This window comes from Monodon monoceros, unplaced genomic scaffold (genome assembly GCF_005190385.1).
Source record: "Monodon monoceros isolate NGI ecotype Baffin Bay Population unplaced genomic scaffold, NGI_Narwhal_1 Super_Scaffold_7, whole genome shotgun sequence".
Lineage (NCBI taxonomy): Eukaryota > Metazoa > Chordata > Mammalia > Artiodactyla > Monodontidae > Monodon > Monodon monoceros.
The window spans coordinates 53,974,180-53,990,661 of NW_021703784.1; the positions used below are offsets into that span (position 1 = coordinate 53,974,180).

General features: G+C 56.0%; 1 protein-coding gene across 5 annotated transcripts; it reads right to left on the minus strand.

Annotated features, from left to right (window-relative positions):
• Positions 1-2,443: 2,443 nt before the first annotated feature.
• Positions 2,444-15,719, minus strand: TSKU (tsukushi, small leucine rich proteoglycan). 5 transcript variants are annotated; one of them, XM_029209164.1, is made up of 3 exons: positions 15,650-15,691; positions 10,846-10,994; positions 2,444-4,655 (listed from the first exon to the last, which is right to left on the minus strand). In XM_029209164.1, the coding sequence occupies exons 2-3, from the start codon at positions 10,877-10,879 to the stop codon at positions 3,586-3,588; spliced, it is 1,104 nt and encodes a 367-aa protein (XP_029064997.1). In that variant the 5' UTR covers positions 10,880-10,994; positions 15,650-15,691; the 3' UTR covers positions 2,444-3,585. The 5 variants fall into 5 exon arrangements, with proteins under 5 accessions (XP_029064997.1, XP_029064995.1, XP_029064998.1 ...); XM_029209162.1 differs by lacking the exon at positions 15,650-15,691 and adding an exon at positions 11,323-14,352; XM_029209165.1 differs by lacking the exon at positions 10,846-10,994 and having other exon boundaries at positions 15,650-15,719.
• Positions 15,720-16,482: the final 763 nt, after the last annotated feature.

A 16,482-nucleotide genomic window follows, 5' to 3' on the forward strand; every position in this document is an offset into this window, starting at 1 on the left:
TACACCAAGTCCAAGGACATGTGCCCAGTAAACGGCAACTGAATTATTAATGAAGTGCAGTGAAATGTTTGTGACCCAGCCTGTGCTATGATGGCAAACTGTACTCAGATGTTTCCCCATCTCTAAAACTCAACTGACATGTGTGTTGAAAGCCTATTCCGTGTTAGGTACACAGGGCAAAGATCCTGAAAACTATACTATTGTTCCTCAATTCTACCATCCTAAAGCTTTACAAAATCCTTCAGTTCTGCATCCGTTATCAAAATGTGAGTCTAAGACTACACGTTTCTGTAATCTAATTCATAATTCAGTGGTTGCATGAGGGAGGAAACAAGCGTTTCTGGACTGTCTATTTTGTGCCAGGCACTGTACTTGATTCTTTACAAATGTTACTTCCTTCATACAATCCTGTGCAGGGAGATATTTTCATCCCCTCTTCCAGGCTTAGAGAAGTAAAGTGACTTGGCCAAAGTCACACAACCGGCTCGTGATGGACCAGGATTTTAACTCTTTTCTGGGAACTCCAAAACGGAATCTTTGCACTAACCTCTGTAATTCTGTAAGATTCCAATGACCTCATTCTCGGTCCCGGGATTCCAGGAAGGCGGAGGGTGGCCGGATGAAGGCGGTCGGCGAGGGGAAAGAGGGGCTGGCTCCGCAAACTGCGCAGGTCCACTTTGGCCTCCAGAGGCCCTGGGCTCCGCGATCTCTTTGATCTGGGGTGTCTGGCCATGCGTGAGCACGAGGTGGCGCTGCGGGCTGAGAGCCTCCGGAGGGGCCGCGGGCCGCCTGCCCCGCGGGGCTTCTGCTTTCTCTACAGCACGCAGGGGCTGGGGCTGTGCGAGGTGATGCCCCCACCAGGAAGGAGAAGCCCGCACGGTGTGGCGGCGTCTGCCCACCCTCCCGCTGGAGCTTCACCCCCGCCCCGTTTTGCAAATGTGGAAGCTGCAGCTCAGGGTGGAGGTGAACAGTTGTCCCGGCCTCCCTTCCCCTACTTTCAGCGCCACTAAAGTTTAAGACCCCTATGTTCCATGGCCCTCCCCAAGGACGCCTTCTTCAAGTGGGGCTTTAAAGCCCCACTGGGTGAAAGTCCCAGGGATCTCTCCCTCACCCCTGTATTTGAGGCCTCTCTTGTCCCAAGGCATGTGGGAGGATGGAGTACCAATCTGAGGACTGTGAAGGCTGGGGTCTCACTCTGACCCTCCCTTGTCCCCCAAACTTCAGATCCTTCCCATATTGGCGGGGGCCAGCCTCTGGCTCAGGGAGCTCAAGCCCTGGGGGGCCTAAGCCACATGATGGGCAAGCACCCGAACCCTACCCATGGCCTGAATGTCCTGGGATCTGTGCCATTGTTCACCCATGACCCCTCTCAAGTGCCAGCCACCTCTGTCCAGGTCCACTTGTCCTTCTCAACTCCATGGATGAGCCTCCTCCAGGGAGCCTTCCTAATCCCACCACAGGGCTCTCACAGGTCCCTGTACTGCTCTTATAGTTAGGTGTCCTCCATGTGTCCTTCCCCCTCCCACCCCAGGAACATGAGTCTCAGGGCACAGAGTAGACAGCAGGAAAATCTTGGTGGTAGTGATGGTGATGGATATTCCTGCAGTTCTTGGCTAGTTAGAAGGAAGAACTTGCTGACAGCAGAGCCATTCAGATGAGCTGGAAGTGGGATCCCTGTCACTGGAAGTGTGCAAACAGGAGTTAGGATACCACAGCAGTCAGATGCCAAGAAGGAACACAGTACTGTCGGAGCTCAGCGGAGGGAGGTGGACGGGGACTTCAGGGAAAGCTTCTAAGGAGATGAGGTGGGAACTGGGTCTGTTAGGCTGGGAAGGAGTTGAGAGGCAGGGATGGGGGCAAGGGCCAGGTCCCAGAGTAACAGCCTGAGCAAAGGCAGAGGCATGCAGGGCCTGACAAGTTCATGGAGATGGGGCGTCAGGGAGAGGGGAAATGAGGAAGGCAGGCAGTGTTAGCTGCAGTGAAAGGTGCCACCTACCCCCGAGGAACTTCCTCCCTCTTGTCACCTCACTCCCCTAATCCTGGGAGGTTATTGGGCTTTTCAGAGAGAACAATCTTGTCTCAATTCATCCTTATGGCCCCATGGCCCAGTCTAGGGAATGTCAGTGGATGCTGGTCAAATGATGGGAAGAGGGCCTCTTTATAGTGTTTATTAAACCAAGGACCAGGTGTTGGGTAGGGCCGGTGGGGGAGGACAGAGCTCTCACTGTCCTGTGGGCGTCCCTGTGGGACCAGCCCCCTGACGCCCACATGGCCAAGTATGGCTGGCTTTCACCCAACGCCTCCTCCCCCAACCCATCCCCAGGACACAATATTACAAAAGTGAACAAATGCAATGTCTTTCTTCTTTTACAAATGGCATGTTTCCATCCCCTGCCAGCAGGGACGGGGCGGGGGATGGGGGGCTGGGGAGGGGGTGGGGGGGTGGGGGTGGTTTGAAAGTGACAGTCCATTAAAAAGGCAACAACTTTTATTAACCCCATGCTAAGGAGAGAGCCCAGGGCTGGGAAGCTGAGATGCCACCCTGGTGGCGGAGCATAAACATGGGTGGGATCTCCCCTACCTCCTTCACTGCATTCTCAGTAGGATGAGCTGGGCTGTCGGGCATAGGGCCAGTCGGGTCTGAGGGAGCTCAGGAGCTCAGGGCCTGGAGGGGCTCCAGGACTGCATCTAGAGGCAGTACCTTAGGGGTCAATGGGCGCATTTCCATTCTTGATGCTGGGGGACGCCCCCCCCCCCCCCAGAGTGGGAAACTGGCAGGGCTGGGACTGGTATCCCTGAGGCTTCTAGAGGCTCCGAGGTGAACTGACTTAGCCTGTGCCACAGCCGGTTACTGGGCCCAGAGTGCCACCCCCTAGGCCCTGGTCTCTCCTCCTGGGGACGACAGGGAAAGGGCACAAATGGCAGGATGTGAGTCTTGGAAGCAAGGGGGAGCCCAGAAAGGGGAGAGGGGAGAAAAGTGCAAAGGGGCCCTGCTGGGAGGCTGGACATTGGGTCCATTCATGCTTCTGCCACTGTAGGACCTCAGAATAGCATTTTTCCTTCCCTCGGCCTGAGTTTCCCCATCTGGCACATGAGGAGGTGGACTAGAGTTTTTTCTCCAGTCCTTTCTATAAAGTTCTATCCAGAGTTCTAGGGGAAGAAAAAAGGATGAAGTAGCCCTCACATGCCCAGAGCAAAGAGAGGGCTGTGTCGTAAAAGAAACCCATGCCTGAGTGTCTAGACCTCTGCCCCGCAGCACTACCTCCCGCCCGCCCTCCTGTCATGGGTCAGGTTGGTCCAGGCCTCAGGGAAGGCACTTTGGGGACAAGTAGGGAAGGACAGCAGGGGACTGCTGTCTGGTTTGGCATCGAAGACCCTCAGCTTATGGTCTGGAGAGCAACATAGACAAACGGGCAAAACCTTGCTCCTGGGTGTGGGTCCCAGGTCCAAAGCCTCTCTTTCAATGATGCTGCCACACAGGCCTACAGAGTCCCTGCTGGCATTGGCACGTTAAAATATAAATTACCCAGGACCCGAGGGAGCCCAGGACAAAGTCTGTTACATGGCCCCAGGCCACACCATTCGTCACAAGGTATCAGAGCCCCCAGCAGCTAATTCCTGGGTGTCTATGCAGTGCAGGGCCACCTTGGGGGTGGAGCCAGGCTGCCTCGGGTAGGTGCCCTCCCACACCAGGCGCCGGCACTGCACGCCCTGGCCCACGCTGATGCTCTGCAGCGCCGGGAGGTGGAGAAGCAGCTTCTCGGGCAGGGGCACCAGGCCCGTGCCTGACAGGTCCAGCTCCTGCAGGGAGCCCAGGCCTGAGAACACCTCGGGTCCTGCCCACTTGAGCTTGGGGTTGCTTGACAAATCCAGGACCTGCAGGCCCTGCAGCTCACGGAAGCCATAGGGCACCAGCTGGGGGAGACGCTGCAGGCTGCCCAGCGACAGGTGTGTAAGGCCTGCCAGCCCCTCGAAGGCCCCTGGGCCAATGGCCGCCAGAGGGTTCCCGTCCAAGCTCAGGTAGCGCAGGGGCAAGTCCCGGAGGTCGGGCACCGTGTGGAGCCGGTTCCAGGCCAGGTTCAGGCTCTGAATGGTGGGCGCCGGCAGGCTGGCCCGCGCAGGGTGGGGCACGAGGCTGTGGAGGAGGTTGTGCGAGAGGTCCACGTGCAGCGCCCTGCCCTGGCTGTGGGTGGCGAAGGCGGACACGGAGACCTCGCGGAGCCGGTTGTGGCTCAGGTTCACGTCGCTCAGGGGCGAGCTGGTGAAGCTCTCGGCGGGCAGGGCGGCCAGGCCATTGTGGCTGAGGTCAAGAGACTCCAAGTAGCGAAGGCGGGAGAAGGCCGTGGGCGAGAACCTGGTGAGCAGGTTGTGGCTGAGATCCAGGCCGGCCAGCGTGGTGTAGCCCGGGCCTGCCAGCACGGACTCGTTCACCGTCTCCAGCCGGTTGGAGGACAGGTCCAGGTGGGCTGTGTCCAGGGGGATGGGCACGGGCACGATGTGAGGGCCCAGGCCGCTGCAATCCACTCGTGTCAGGCTGAAGCTGTCGAAGAGGCCAAAGGTCTCCACCTCACACTGGCACCCAGGGAAGCAGGGCCGGGTGGTCTGGGCCTCACCGGCGGCCAGCAACAGCAGCAGGGGCCACAGCATGGTGTGGGCTAGAAAGAGAGCCACAGGTGAGGGCTGGTGCCAGGCACCCCATACCAGATGGTTCTAAGCCACCCCGTAAGACACCAGCTGATGTGTGCAGGCACAGCTGCAAATTGCCACCAGCCCCTTAGTGCCCCCAGACGCTTTCCCTGAATGCCCCTCCTTATATGATCTCTAGTCCCTATTCCTCTCTGGCCTTAGTCTCCCCATCTGTATGGTAAAGGGGGTTAGGCCAGTTGGCTGGAAGCAGGAGAACCCTTCCTTAAATAAGATTAGCAGGTGAAAGTGGGCCTGTTCTGGTTGAAGTGAAGGTGAGGGCCTGGAGCCTTCCTTGGATGTTAAGGAACCCAGTTGGAAACGCACTGGACAGGATGGGTCTACAGCTTAGGGGCTAGGGTACTCCATTTACCTCTGCTGAGCATATGCTACCTGCCGGGTGCTATGTGCTGGGTGCTGTGCTAGCTGCCTCCCTGCACGGTCCCACTTAACCCTCACAACCACAAAAATTGCAAGGCAGCAATGCTGTCACCACTTCACGAAGAGGGAACTGAAACTTAGAGAGGTTCAGAAAGTCATGCACGGTCACAAGTAAGAGGGAGTGGAACCCAATGGCATACAGAGGGAGCATGGCTCACTGTCGTGGTTTGGCAGTGGCTGAGCCATGCCTGAGACCCGCACTCCGGCTTCCCAGACAGAGGCCTCTTCCTGCAAGGGGGGTCTGCAATGACTGTCCCCACCTCACTCCTTTTGTGGGTAACAGTGGCTGGGTCCACAGTCCTAAGCCCTCTCACCTGGCCTGGCCTCCAGAGGCAGGATCCTTCATTCCAGTTGCGGACCCTGTGCCAAGCCCCTTCCCCCTTGCCCTGCCCTCACCCCCAGCTGTTAGGGCTGTTACACCTCTTTGGCCCTTGCTTTAACCTAGGGCAGGCAGCTGGGCTGGTTCCCCCATTATACAAATAAAGAGATAGAGGCTCAGAGAGGAAAAGGGTTTTACCCCAAACCAGTAAAAAGCAGGGCAGGATTAGAACCCAGGCCCGCTCAGTCCCAATTCCTCTATTTTCATCTGCTGCCTCCAGCAGAATTGGCAGGAGAGATGGGGTCCAAGAGGGGCTCTTCCCACCGACACAGGCTACGATGCAAGCCACTGCCTCTCCCCTGGCTTCAGTTTCTCTCCCTGGACAATTGTAACAGCAGCTGCCACTGATGTCGGGCACTACACGTACACTGTCGCCTTCGGTCCTCATACCCAGGCACGTCTGTAGCCCCTCGGACAGTGGTGCTCGCAGGAGGATGAGAGAGAGGGTTGAGCAGTGAAAGCCTCTGACTGGACAGGCTGTGGCTACACGCTCCCTCTGCACAGCAGCCACTCAGCCCAGGAGATAGAAGGCACTAAGCCTCACTCTAGCAGGTTCTTCAGCTCTGCACACTTGCCCCCCTGCCCCATCTTCCCCCCACCTGTTCCTCCCCCTGGTCTTCAGGGAGGGGTGGACCAGGGACCTGCCCACCTTGTGGACTGGGGGTGGCTGTGGAGGGAGCAACAGGATAGCATTACTAGCCCTACATGAAACTTTAAAGGGGCAGCCACTTGATCTGCACTTGGGCTCGGAGCACAGGCAGGGAGAAGGGGTGCTATTCTCCCCTGCCCCCCTATGTGGGCCCCTCCTCTCCCGCCCCTTTCTGCTGTAGAGTCCAATTTGAGGATTAAACCCGGCCCAGGTGCATCCTGGGCTTGGTCCCAATTGAGGCAGGACAGAGTGTTCCAGTGTCTGGAACTGAAAGGAACATATTAAGTTACCTCACACCCCCTTTGTTCCCCTGGTGAGCTTCTCACCGCAGAGGTTCATTACCACCTAGGGCCTCCTCTTCCCTGCTAAGCTGATCTGCCCATACCCACCCTTCCTGGGGTTTAAACAAACACCGAAGACACACAAAAAGGCCCTAAGATTACCCTTTGGTTCCCAAAGGTGATTATACAATGTGCCTCTTAAGTGCCAAATGGCCCCTTATGAGCTCCTGCTTATGTAACACAGCCCAACTCTCCCCCTCCCCCACTAGAGAGGGGGCCTCTCAGGCCTCGGCTTCGTCCTCTGTACCACAAGGCAGTATTTCCTGCCCTCCTCACATACGTTGACGCAACTCTCACTGTAGTGCAATGCAAACTGTGAAGAGCTGTGCACACGTGCTGAGTGGTCACCACTGAGCCACGGAGGCAATGGTGGTGACAGCTGATACAGAGGGAGCAGGAGTGTAGATTGAGACCCGCCTGGGTAACTGTGCTTGTAATGCTCCCAGGGCACAGTGGACAAGGTCTCTGCTCAGCCCTGCACAGTGGACACCTCTCCCTGGGCCCCTGTTCTGTGCTAGGCCTGGACGTTAAGTGGAAAGTGCTGAGCCTGTCCTCACTAAGTGCCGGACACATGTTCCCTTATGCCATCCCGTCACTCCAGGAGGTAAGCAGCCTTATGTCCATGTTATGGTGGAGGAAACCGAGGATGGCAAGAGGAAGGTAGCAGAGCCAGGAGGTGAACTCAGGCCTTTGTAACCTCGTCACTGGCTTGGTTCAAGTGGAACGTGTACTTCTGTGTGTTGCTGGGGAAAGAAGAGCTAAGCATCCGGAGTCCTAGGGCCACGCTCCAGCTGCCGTCGGCCGCTGGGACAGGTAGGTACCAAGCTTTCTAATACTCAGTGGCTCTGGGGCTTTCCTGAGGTCACAGTGGAGCTCAGAGGCCTCACAGGGCCGTCCAAGGCTGTTGGGAGAAGAGAAGGAAAAAATCTCTGAGATGCCTCACAAGTTTGGACCCAGAAGGGGGCAGAGGCAGAGGTGTGGGCTAGTGGTCTTTGAGGGTCAGTGCCCCAGTTCTGCTTAGAGGCAATGTCCCCTTTGGGGTAACATAAGGAGGGGTGCCTTCATGTGAGTGTCTCACGAGACGCTGGGGTCTGGCATTGCTGCTTGGAGCAAAAGATCCAGGAGCCAAGGGGAGGGCAGAACTTTCCCAGGAGGAAACTGAGGGAAGATAAGGAAATCCCCTGCCGGGGGCACAGCCCCTGATAATTTCCAAAAGACCTTTGCTTGTTTGAGCTGTGAGGGCTGCAGAGCAGTGCGTGCAATCCCTCATTTTAGTGATGAGGAAGCTGCGGCCCAGAGAGCATGCAGTGACTTGTCCCTGGGTCCTCAGTGAGGTGATGGCAGCTGATGCTCAGGCTCTGACTCCTGACTCCAGGACCAAGCTTTCCAGCCCACTCAAGATGCCTGTGGAATCTCCCAGGGATCTTATGGAGTCAATAAAAATAATGCTTGGAAGAGTCTGCAACCTCATGGAGGAGGGGGCTGATGCCATAATTCTAGAGATCATAAGGAGAAATTGCATGCTAAGAAAAGTATAACCATGCATTAAAAAAAAACAATGTAAATCGTGATTTTAGAAAGTCTAGAAGAAAATATGTCAACTCAGTAGTGGTCTTTCTTTAGATGGTAGAACTCTGAGTGGTTTAACCATGTCTTAATCTCCTTTTCTCCTCTCATTTCCTCTCAAATATCTATATTTGGAAGTAATGTATATTCCTATATTAGGAAGTAATGAAGCTTCCTAATAGGACTGCCTCATGGCCATCTCTGCTTTCTCTGATCTTGGCTAGCCACAATCTGAGCCTCAGTCTCCTCATCTGTAAAATAGAGATGTTAAGAGCCATCTCACAGGCCTGTCACGAGGATGAAACATAATGGTGGGAGTAAGGCAGGGTTCCCAGCACAGGCGAAGGGTGCAGTGTGGACCCCCTGCCTCCCTCCACAGATGGGAGTGGGTGGGGTGGGGATAAGTGGGTGGGCCTGACCCCATCTCTCTTGCTCCTTCCTCCAGCAAATATGTATCAAACATGACAAAGCTCTTACCACTGCCCTGCTGGAAAGCAGTTCTTTCCTAGGAAGCCACACTATGACTATGTTGTTTCTCAACAGGGCTGCTGGGTCTGGGAAGGGATGAGTAATGTGAGTTCCTCTTCACAAAAACCACTAGCCTCAGCTCCACGGAGAGGAGAGGCCTTCTTAGAGAGTGAGAAGGCCTTGGACACCAACTTGCAGTGCGAACAGGGCAAGTCACTTTACCTGGACCAGTTCCTTCAGCTGTGAACCTGGGATGCTAACGATGGTCCTATCAGGCTCAGAGAGGATGGCTGTGAAGATCAGACTGAGAAGACCAATGCCCCAGTAGAGAAATGAGGCCCCAAGTGGTAGAAGCCACATAATGGAAACACTGTACCTTTTCATTCTACCTATAATACCCACAGCCACTGCAGACAGAATTAATCAACCACAGCACTAAATCGCTAAGTGCAAGGCAGTGTGCTAGGCCCTGTGAGGTGTATGTTGGGGTCAGGGTGGGAGATCCCAGGGCCTCTGTCCTCATGGGGCTTACAAATCTGCAACGGGGACAGGAGAACAACTCATATCAAAATCACTAGCACCTGCCGTAGACCCAGGAGATCAGGACTCTAGTTCTGATCTGCTACTAACTGTGTGACCTTCACAGTTTTCTTTCTTTCCTGGAGCCTCAGTTTTCTTTTCTGTGTAGTAGTGACTCTGCCTCCCTCCCTCCCTCTGGGACCCTGTGATCTACCCTCGGGAGAAAGGGAAAGGCAGACAGGTATTCACCATGGAAGGCCAGGGAGGATCTCTGGCCCAGGATACATCACTTACTTTCCAAACCCTGACCTGCAGATAAAAGGCATCTGCTGATCAGCCAGGTTACAGAACACAAGGGCAGCAGGACAAAGGCTTAGTAACTGTACCCACCCCTGGTTAGGGGGATATAGCATAAGGTCCTCTGGGCAAGGGCCATGAGCTATTCCTTGTTGGGCCCACTGTGGCTCTAAGGAAAGTTTACAGATGGCCCGTGAGGTCAAAAGAGTCAGTGGCGTGGCCCTAACAGGCCCCAGGCAGGTCTCCCCACTGCGACACTCCAGACCGTGCTATGAGAACCTCTAAAACAGCTTTGGCTACATCATCCCCCCTCTCAAAAACCACCTGACTTCTACTTTACCCACAGAAATCAAGTTCCCTCTGGCACAGAGGTATCTGCAAGTTGTCCCCACCTTCCTCCCTCCTTCGGCTGAACTCCCCTCTTGATTTGAACCTATGGTGGTGGCCTTTGGACAACTCTCAGCCTCTTCTCATACTTTTCCAAACTCAGAGAATTCCAGGGCTGGAGAACTGGAAGGCCCCTCAGAGATCACGAGTAACTGAGGCCCAGAGACGGTCAGTGATTGCAAGTAAACGGCAGAGCAGGACCCAGGACCTGGGTTCTGATGCCTCACACTATTGCCAGGACTGCCGCATCCCCAGGCCTGCTCTGGCCCTGCCAGTGGAACAAAGCCCGTTCTGTCCACTCAGGCTCCTGGGCCACGCCCCCCTCCTTTCCTTGCTCCCCGGGCTGGGCCTCTCACACCACACTATCAACACACCTCCTTCAGACACACACTCGGTAAATTCTCTGCCTCTGCCGTTATTTACCCACCCGTTTCCTGACTTGAAGTGCGAGCAGCTTGGGGCAGTGACCCTGCCTTCTTCACCTGTTCATCCCTTCCCCTACCTGGGGCCACAGCCAGGCCTGGCAGGCCTGGCAAACACGCTGGATGAATGAGAGCCCAGAATTTAGAGTCAACCACAGGACTCAGACCCGGCTGTGAATTCAGCTCTGTGCCTACTAGCCTTGGGCACGTCTCAACCTTGATGAGGCTCCGTGTCCTCGACAGGGGCGACAACACAGGGTTGGTGAAAGCATTAGGGGACAGCGTGTGAAACAGTCAGCTCGACTGCCACACCTTGAGTGCTGAATGCATAGTAGACAATGATGGTGATGATTTATTAAGCTTCCTGAAGGCAATGACTGTGTTATTCTTTGCTCTGTTCCTCCCTACCCAGCTACCCAAAGAGGTGTCAGCACCCGGCGGGTCTGTGACTACCTGCGCTAACATCCTCTGGTCACCATGCTGGTGTCTGCTGACAAGGCCCCAACCTCCCTCCTCCTCTGAGGAGGGCTCCCTGGGGTTAGGGATTCCAGCTCGGGTCCTCCTGGCTCCAGCTGCCTGCCCGGGATGCTGTATCCCAGCATCTCTGGCCCCTAGATTTGCCAGCTCTTCACCACAACTTCAAGGGGGAGTCCCTGGCCAAGGGGCGAGGTGGGCAGGGGGCCGAGCTCCCACCTGAGATGGGCTCTGTCTCCACCGGCTGCTCCATGCTGAGATGCCTCCAACCCTACTTATGTTCATCGTGAGCTCCCTCAAGCTGACGCCAACGAAATCCCCAGGTGGAAATTCCATTAACGTCCTGGCCCCCAGTGGCTTAGTCAGTTCTGGAAACGCAAGGCAAAAAGAATGTCAGGGCCAAACTCCCGGAGCCTTGTGGGTCGGCTCCCCCAACCGAAGCTCTAATGCCGCACATCTGTATAAACACGTCAGCTCGCCACGCACTTCTACAGCACCATCTCGTTTCTGCCTCACCACAACCCTTGACCATGGGGATTACTGTCCCTGTTTTGCAGACTGACATTCAGCTGAGGAGGAGAGGAACCAGGTCTCAAACCTACGTGTCTGAGCTCCAAATCCAATGCTCCTTGTATGGCTGTGCCCCAACTTACAAATGGGCACGTGTGGATCGTGCTGGACTATAATTACACTTACCTGTCTGTACTCCTGTGGGCAGGAATGGGGTTAGGTTCACTTTTATGTCCTTGAGCTTGGGTGCCGGGTCTGGCACAGAGCAGGTACTGTATGAAGATATACCAGGTATTTAGAATACTACCACCTCGCCAAAGGATACCTCTCAACCTTCCCAATGCCTCCTCAACTCTTATCTGTTCAGTCACCCTGCAAGATCAGCAGGTTACATGGCATTGTATCTATTTTACATCTGCGTAGAGACCCAGAGAGGTTCGGTGATCTGCCCAGAGTCACACAGCCAGTGAGGTCAGAGGCTGGACTCAGAATCCAGGCGTTCTGATACCAAGTGCCTAGCCTCCTCCATGACATCATCCCTGGAGAATAATCTACAGGGAAACAGACAAGGCTCCCAATACGATTTTCTCCATTCTGAAGCTTCGCAAGTTCCCTTTGGTCTGAGGCGTGTGTGGACACACGGGCAGGCAGAGGAAATGGGTTTTACGGTCAGGCACACCAGGTTCCAGCCCCACCATACCTCACCTGCCAGGAGCCCCTTTCCCCTCTGAGTCTGAGTCTTCATCTGTAACATGGTGAGAAACCTAGTACTGCTCCCAGCAGGCCACTGGGGTGATTACACAATGTAAAGCGAAGACTCAGCCCTGGGCCCGGCACACACTGCTGCTCACTGCATGTGGGCTCCTGACCCCTAATGGGTGATTTCAGGGGCCAGGAAAGAAAAAGGAGCCATGACACCAGCAGACCTGAAAGCAAGGCAGGGGCAGAGGATAGAGAAGACTACAAAATGGATTCTTCCTTGGATTCTCTCCCAGTGCACCACCCAGGGTCCCGCTTGGGCTACAAGCACTGACCAGGCTCTACCAAGGAAGTTGGTAAGGGAGTTTGGAAAGGTCGCAGAGGCCAAAGCAGGCTGAAAGAGTTGTGTCACCTGTGACAGAACGAGACTCAGCAGCTACCCCTGGGTGGGTGGCTCACTGTCTTCCCCTTCCCCCCCCCCCCACCTTGCACAAGTCAGGTTCAGGAGACCTCCTGGCCTGGATTGCTCCAACAGCCTTGTTCCTGGCCCTCTTTTTCCAACTGCCGGCCATGTTGGGCACCAGAGTACAATCCCGACAGAAGACCGGGACCCCATCACTGCTCCTGGTTTAAAACCTATCCTGCAAAGATAGCTTGCCAGTCTAGAGGCCCGTCTTGCTCATCGGGCCCCACATCTCTGCACAGGCTGTTCCCTCGGATGAAGATGACAGAGACACCCTACTTTTCTTTGTTTTCCATGCAAACTCTCACTCATTCGATTCAAAAGTCACCTCCATGTATAAGTATCATGTCATCTTCAAACAGTGGCAGTTTTACTTCTTTTCTGATTTGGATTCCTTTTATTTCTTTTTCTTCTCTGATTGCTGTGGCTAAAACTTCCAAAACTATGTTGAATAACAGTGGTGAGAGTGGGCAACCACATAGCTGATTCACTTTGTTATACAGCAGAAACTAACGCAACACTGTAAAGCAACTATACTCTAATAAAGATGTTAAGAAAAAAAAAAAGTCACCTCCTCTGTGAGGTCTTCCCAGTCTAACCTGCCCGTCATCCAGTAAAAGGTCACCCTCTCCCTGGGCTCCAGTGGCCCCATCAAGATACGACACACTGTGCTGTGTGGCCATCTCCAAATCTGACCGTCCATCTCCTCTCCTATGTGGGGCCTGGCCATGCGAACGGGATAAGCCAGATGAGTGAAATGTCCTAGGCAAAAAGCTTCCCTCTGCTTAGGAGAGGGTACCAGTGGTCCAAGCTGGCAGGATACTTAGGGCTTTCCCGGGGAGGCAGGGACGATATCAAGTTTAGAACCATAGTAGATGCTGGCTCTGCCTTCTATTGTCAGTGCAATCCAACAAATGTCTGCATGATGTAATACAGACTACAAATCTCTTCTCATTTTATTAGCACATGTAATTCATTATCCTATTTAACATTCACAACAGATCAGTCAGACCGGAATTACTAACCTCTTTTGAAGGATGAGGAGACTGAGAATCAGAGAGGTAGAGTTACTTGCCTAAGGCCACAGAGCTAGGAAGCAATGAAGTAAGTGAAAATAAGTGAAAATCTCCTTCCGACTCTAAGAGGCTGGAGCACTTAGCCTCCAGATTGGTCTCCCAGGCTCCAGCACCACCCACAAGCCAGAGGAAGGTTTCCTAGAATTACCAACCCCACCCTGTCATGCCAGCTTAAAAAACCCTCTAGCAGCTCTCCACTGCCTAAATCCCAGCTCCTAGGTCTGGCATTCAAGGCCCTCATATTTGGCCCCTGCCTTCCTTCCCAGCCTCAAATTGAATTCCAACCCTCCCTCTCCAACCTTGCATCTGACAGTCCACAATGCTGAACACCCCTGCGCTGTTTCAGAACACACAGAGCTGGGCAGGGCAGTTCCCTCTGTGGGAGATACCTCCTGCCTCCCTCCCAGGTGTATTCACCTGGCTTCCCCAGCCTGCTGCTTTCCAGCCTTCCCTTCCTGGGCTGCAGGGGCTCCAGCCCACCTTACTTCATCCCTACCTAACTTCAAAGCCACCTCCCCTCTCCCTCTTCAAAAGAGAAAATTAGTGCCTGGGAATTGGTCAAGTCAGAATGGAGGTGTTAAATATCAAAGTGTTTCCAGGTTCTAGGATCTCAACCAGTCAGCCGGAACAGGAAGGGAGGAGAGAGGCTGTCAGCACCAGCCTTTCTAGAAGGGAAACTGAGGCCCAAAGAGGGAAAGGAAAGTGCCCACGGTGAGGCGAGTGGCTTGTGCCCATCCTTCACGTCTGCAGCATCAAGCAAAATTCTAGGTTAAAGACTGGGGTGGGTGGGGGTAGGGGCAGGGGAGGGAAGGTGTTAAAGGGTTATCTTTGCCACCCAGGATCAAAAGGAGGCTCCCGGCAGCCTGAGCCCTCCTTCTCAGGTCAGACCTGAGCTCTGCAAGTCTGGACTTATCCGAAGGGTAGAGCAGGCAGGGAGGATCAGAAGCTCCTGAGTCACCCCCTCACCCAGGCCAAGTGTGGGCGGGCACTGCACCTCAGGCCGTCTCTGCCTGCGTTGGTTATCGCCACCGCACGCTCTGCCCCGCGAGGGAGTTCTCACCCACTTCCATTACAAGGTGATTGCGGCTCAGAGAGGCTGAGCAACTTGCCCAGTGCCATATTGTGGGCCAGTGGACATCCCGTTCGAAACTATAGTGTGTGCAAGGTTCCTCCTCCCAGCAGCCCAGCTGGAGGTCCCGGGAGCCGGCGCCGCGGGCAGCCGTCGTTGCCTTCTCACCTACGGGATTGGAGGGCTCGACACCCCTCGCCCCCGCCCCCCACCCGGGGCAGGATACAAACGGAGAGCGGATCTCAAAGCGGAGCCGGGGGTTAGTGGCTGGCCTCTCCGCCAAGCAGACACATCTCTCTCGGTCACATACACTCTCTCCGAGGAGCGTGGGGCGGGCAACACCAGCTGCCCGCTCCTCTCCTCTCTTCAGCCCCCGATCGGGGGCCAGGACCGGCTGCTTACCTCTCTCCTCCCAGCAGTTTCGGCTGGCGTGTGCGGCACGCTCTGCCCAGCCTCGGCTCGGGTCAGTCCTCAGGCGCTGCCGATTGCCCCACCCACCAATCCTGTCCCATCCCCTCGCGGCTCTAAGGACCCCTGGAGGTGAATGAGGGGAGGGCTGCCAGAGCCCCCCGCCCGGACTGCAGTGGGGAGGAGGACGGGCGCTGTTGCCGAGGAACCCGGAGAAAAGTTTGAAGCCAAGTCTGGGCCCGGGTGGACAGCAGGGGAGCGAGGAGTTGGGGCGGTGTCTGGCTCTCGGCGCGCACATACTCCACGGACACCCAACCCAGACACGTCGACAGGCACAGACCACGTACGCGGACACAACGATGCGCCCACCAGCACTCACAACCAAACGCGGGCCCACGAAACGTGGACACAGGCGCAAAACAGCCTCCTCAAATCACGGACATTCAAAGGCACAGGCAGATGCATGTCCCCGGACCAAATTCACAAAGACCCACAAACGCGAGATGCACGTGTCCGAACAAAGCCCCCAGAGGCGCCGGCCCACGCCCACGGCCCCCGGTCACAGCCTTTGTCTCCTGGAAGCCCCCTTCTAGGTCCGGGTTCCTCACTCTGGCCGAGTCCCGGGCGTCAGGCCGCCGCTGCCCACGCCCTGGATCCAGGAAAAGTTGAGGGGCCCCGGCCCCGCCCCTGGGTCCAGCGCCGTCCGCTCGCGGGATGGAGCTGTGAGGTTGGGGTGGGGGGGCTCCTGTCCCTCGCCCGCTGCGCGGACTCCCGCTCCTCCCGGGGACCCGCACCCACCTGGAAGCCTGCGCCGCAGCCGCCTCGGCACGCTCACCCAGGCGGCCCGGTCGCGGGCCCTCTGGCCGGCGCTTTTCTCAGAGCGGCGCGGCCCGCCCCCCAGCCCTCCGGCCCCCGCCCGCCGCTGGGCGCTCCCCGGCCCGCCCCGCGCCCAGTGGCGGCTCTGGCCAGCCGCTGGGCGATTTAGGGAGTGTCGCCAAAGTGCCGGCCTTTCCCGGCGCGTTCCCCGCTCCGCCCCCCGCCCGCCGGCGGAGCCCTTGCCCAGCCCGGGTTCCACCATAGGGAGCGTCTCAAAAGTGCGCACGCAGCTCCCGCCCACTTCAGTCGGCCTTGCTCCCAGCTTCTTGCATCCCGGGTCCCTGCCCCCTTCCGCGGAGCGCCTGAGCCATCTCAGCAGATGGCCGCACTGTCGGGAACATCTGGAGGTCGCTGGAGTGTGTGTGTGTGTGTGTGTGTGTGTGTGTGTGTGTGTGTGTGTGTGTTTGTGTTCAGAGAGAGAGAGAGAGACAGAGAGAGAAAGAGATTGGGTGGTGAGGCTTCCCTCTTCTCGAGTTCATCCCCCCGTTTTTTAAAACGGGTGACAGAGGTCCAGAGACGTTAGTGAGAGGGAGTCCAAGAATCTGAAGCAGGGAAAGACTGGCTGAAAGACGAACCGACAGAGAGGAGAGAGCCAGGCTTGGGCAGAAGAGCTGGCAAGAGAGGAGAGAGAAAGCAACAGACTTTTTTTTGTGTGTGTGGAGGGAACCATCGACTTCTGGTTGGATTTCTAAGAAGGGAAACTGGGAGTGTGACTGACTAGGCAGCAGTTTTTAAGTCGATTCCTCCCCCCACAG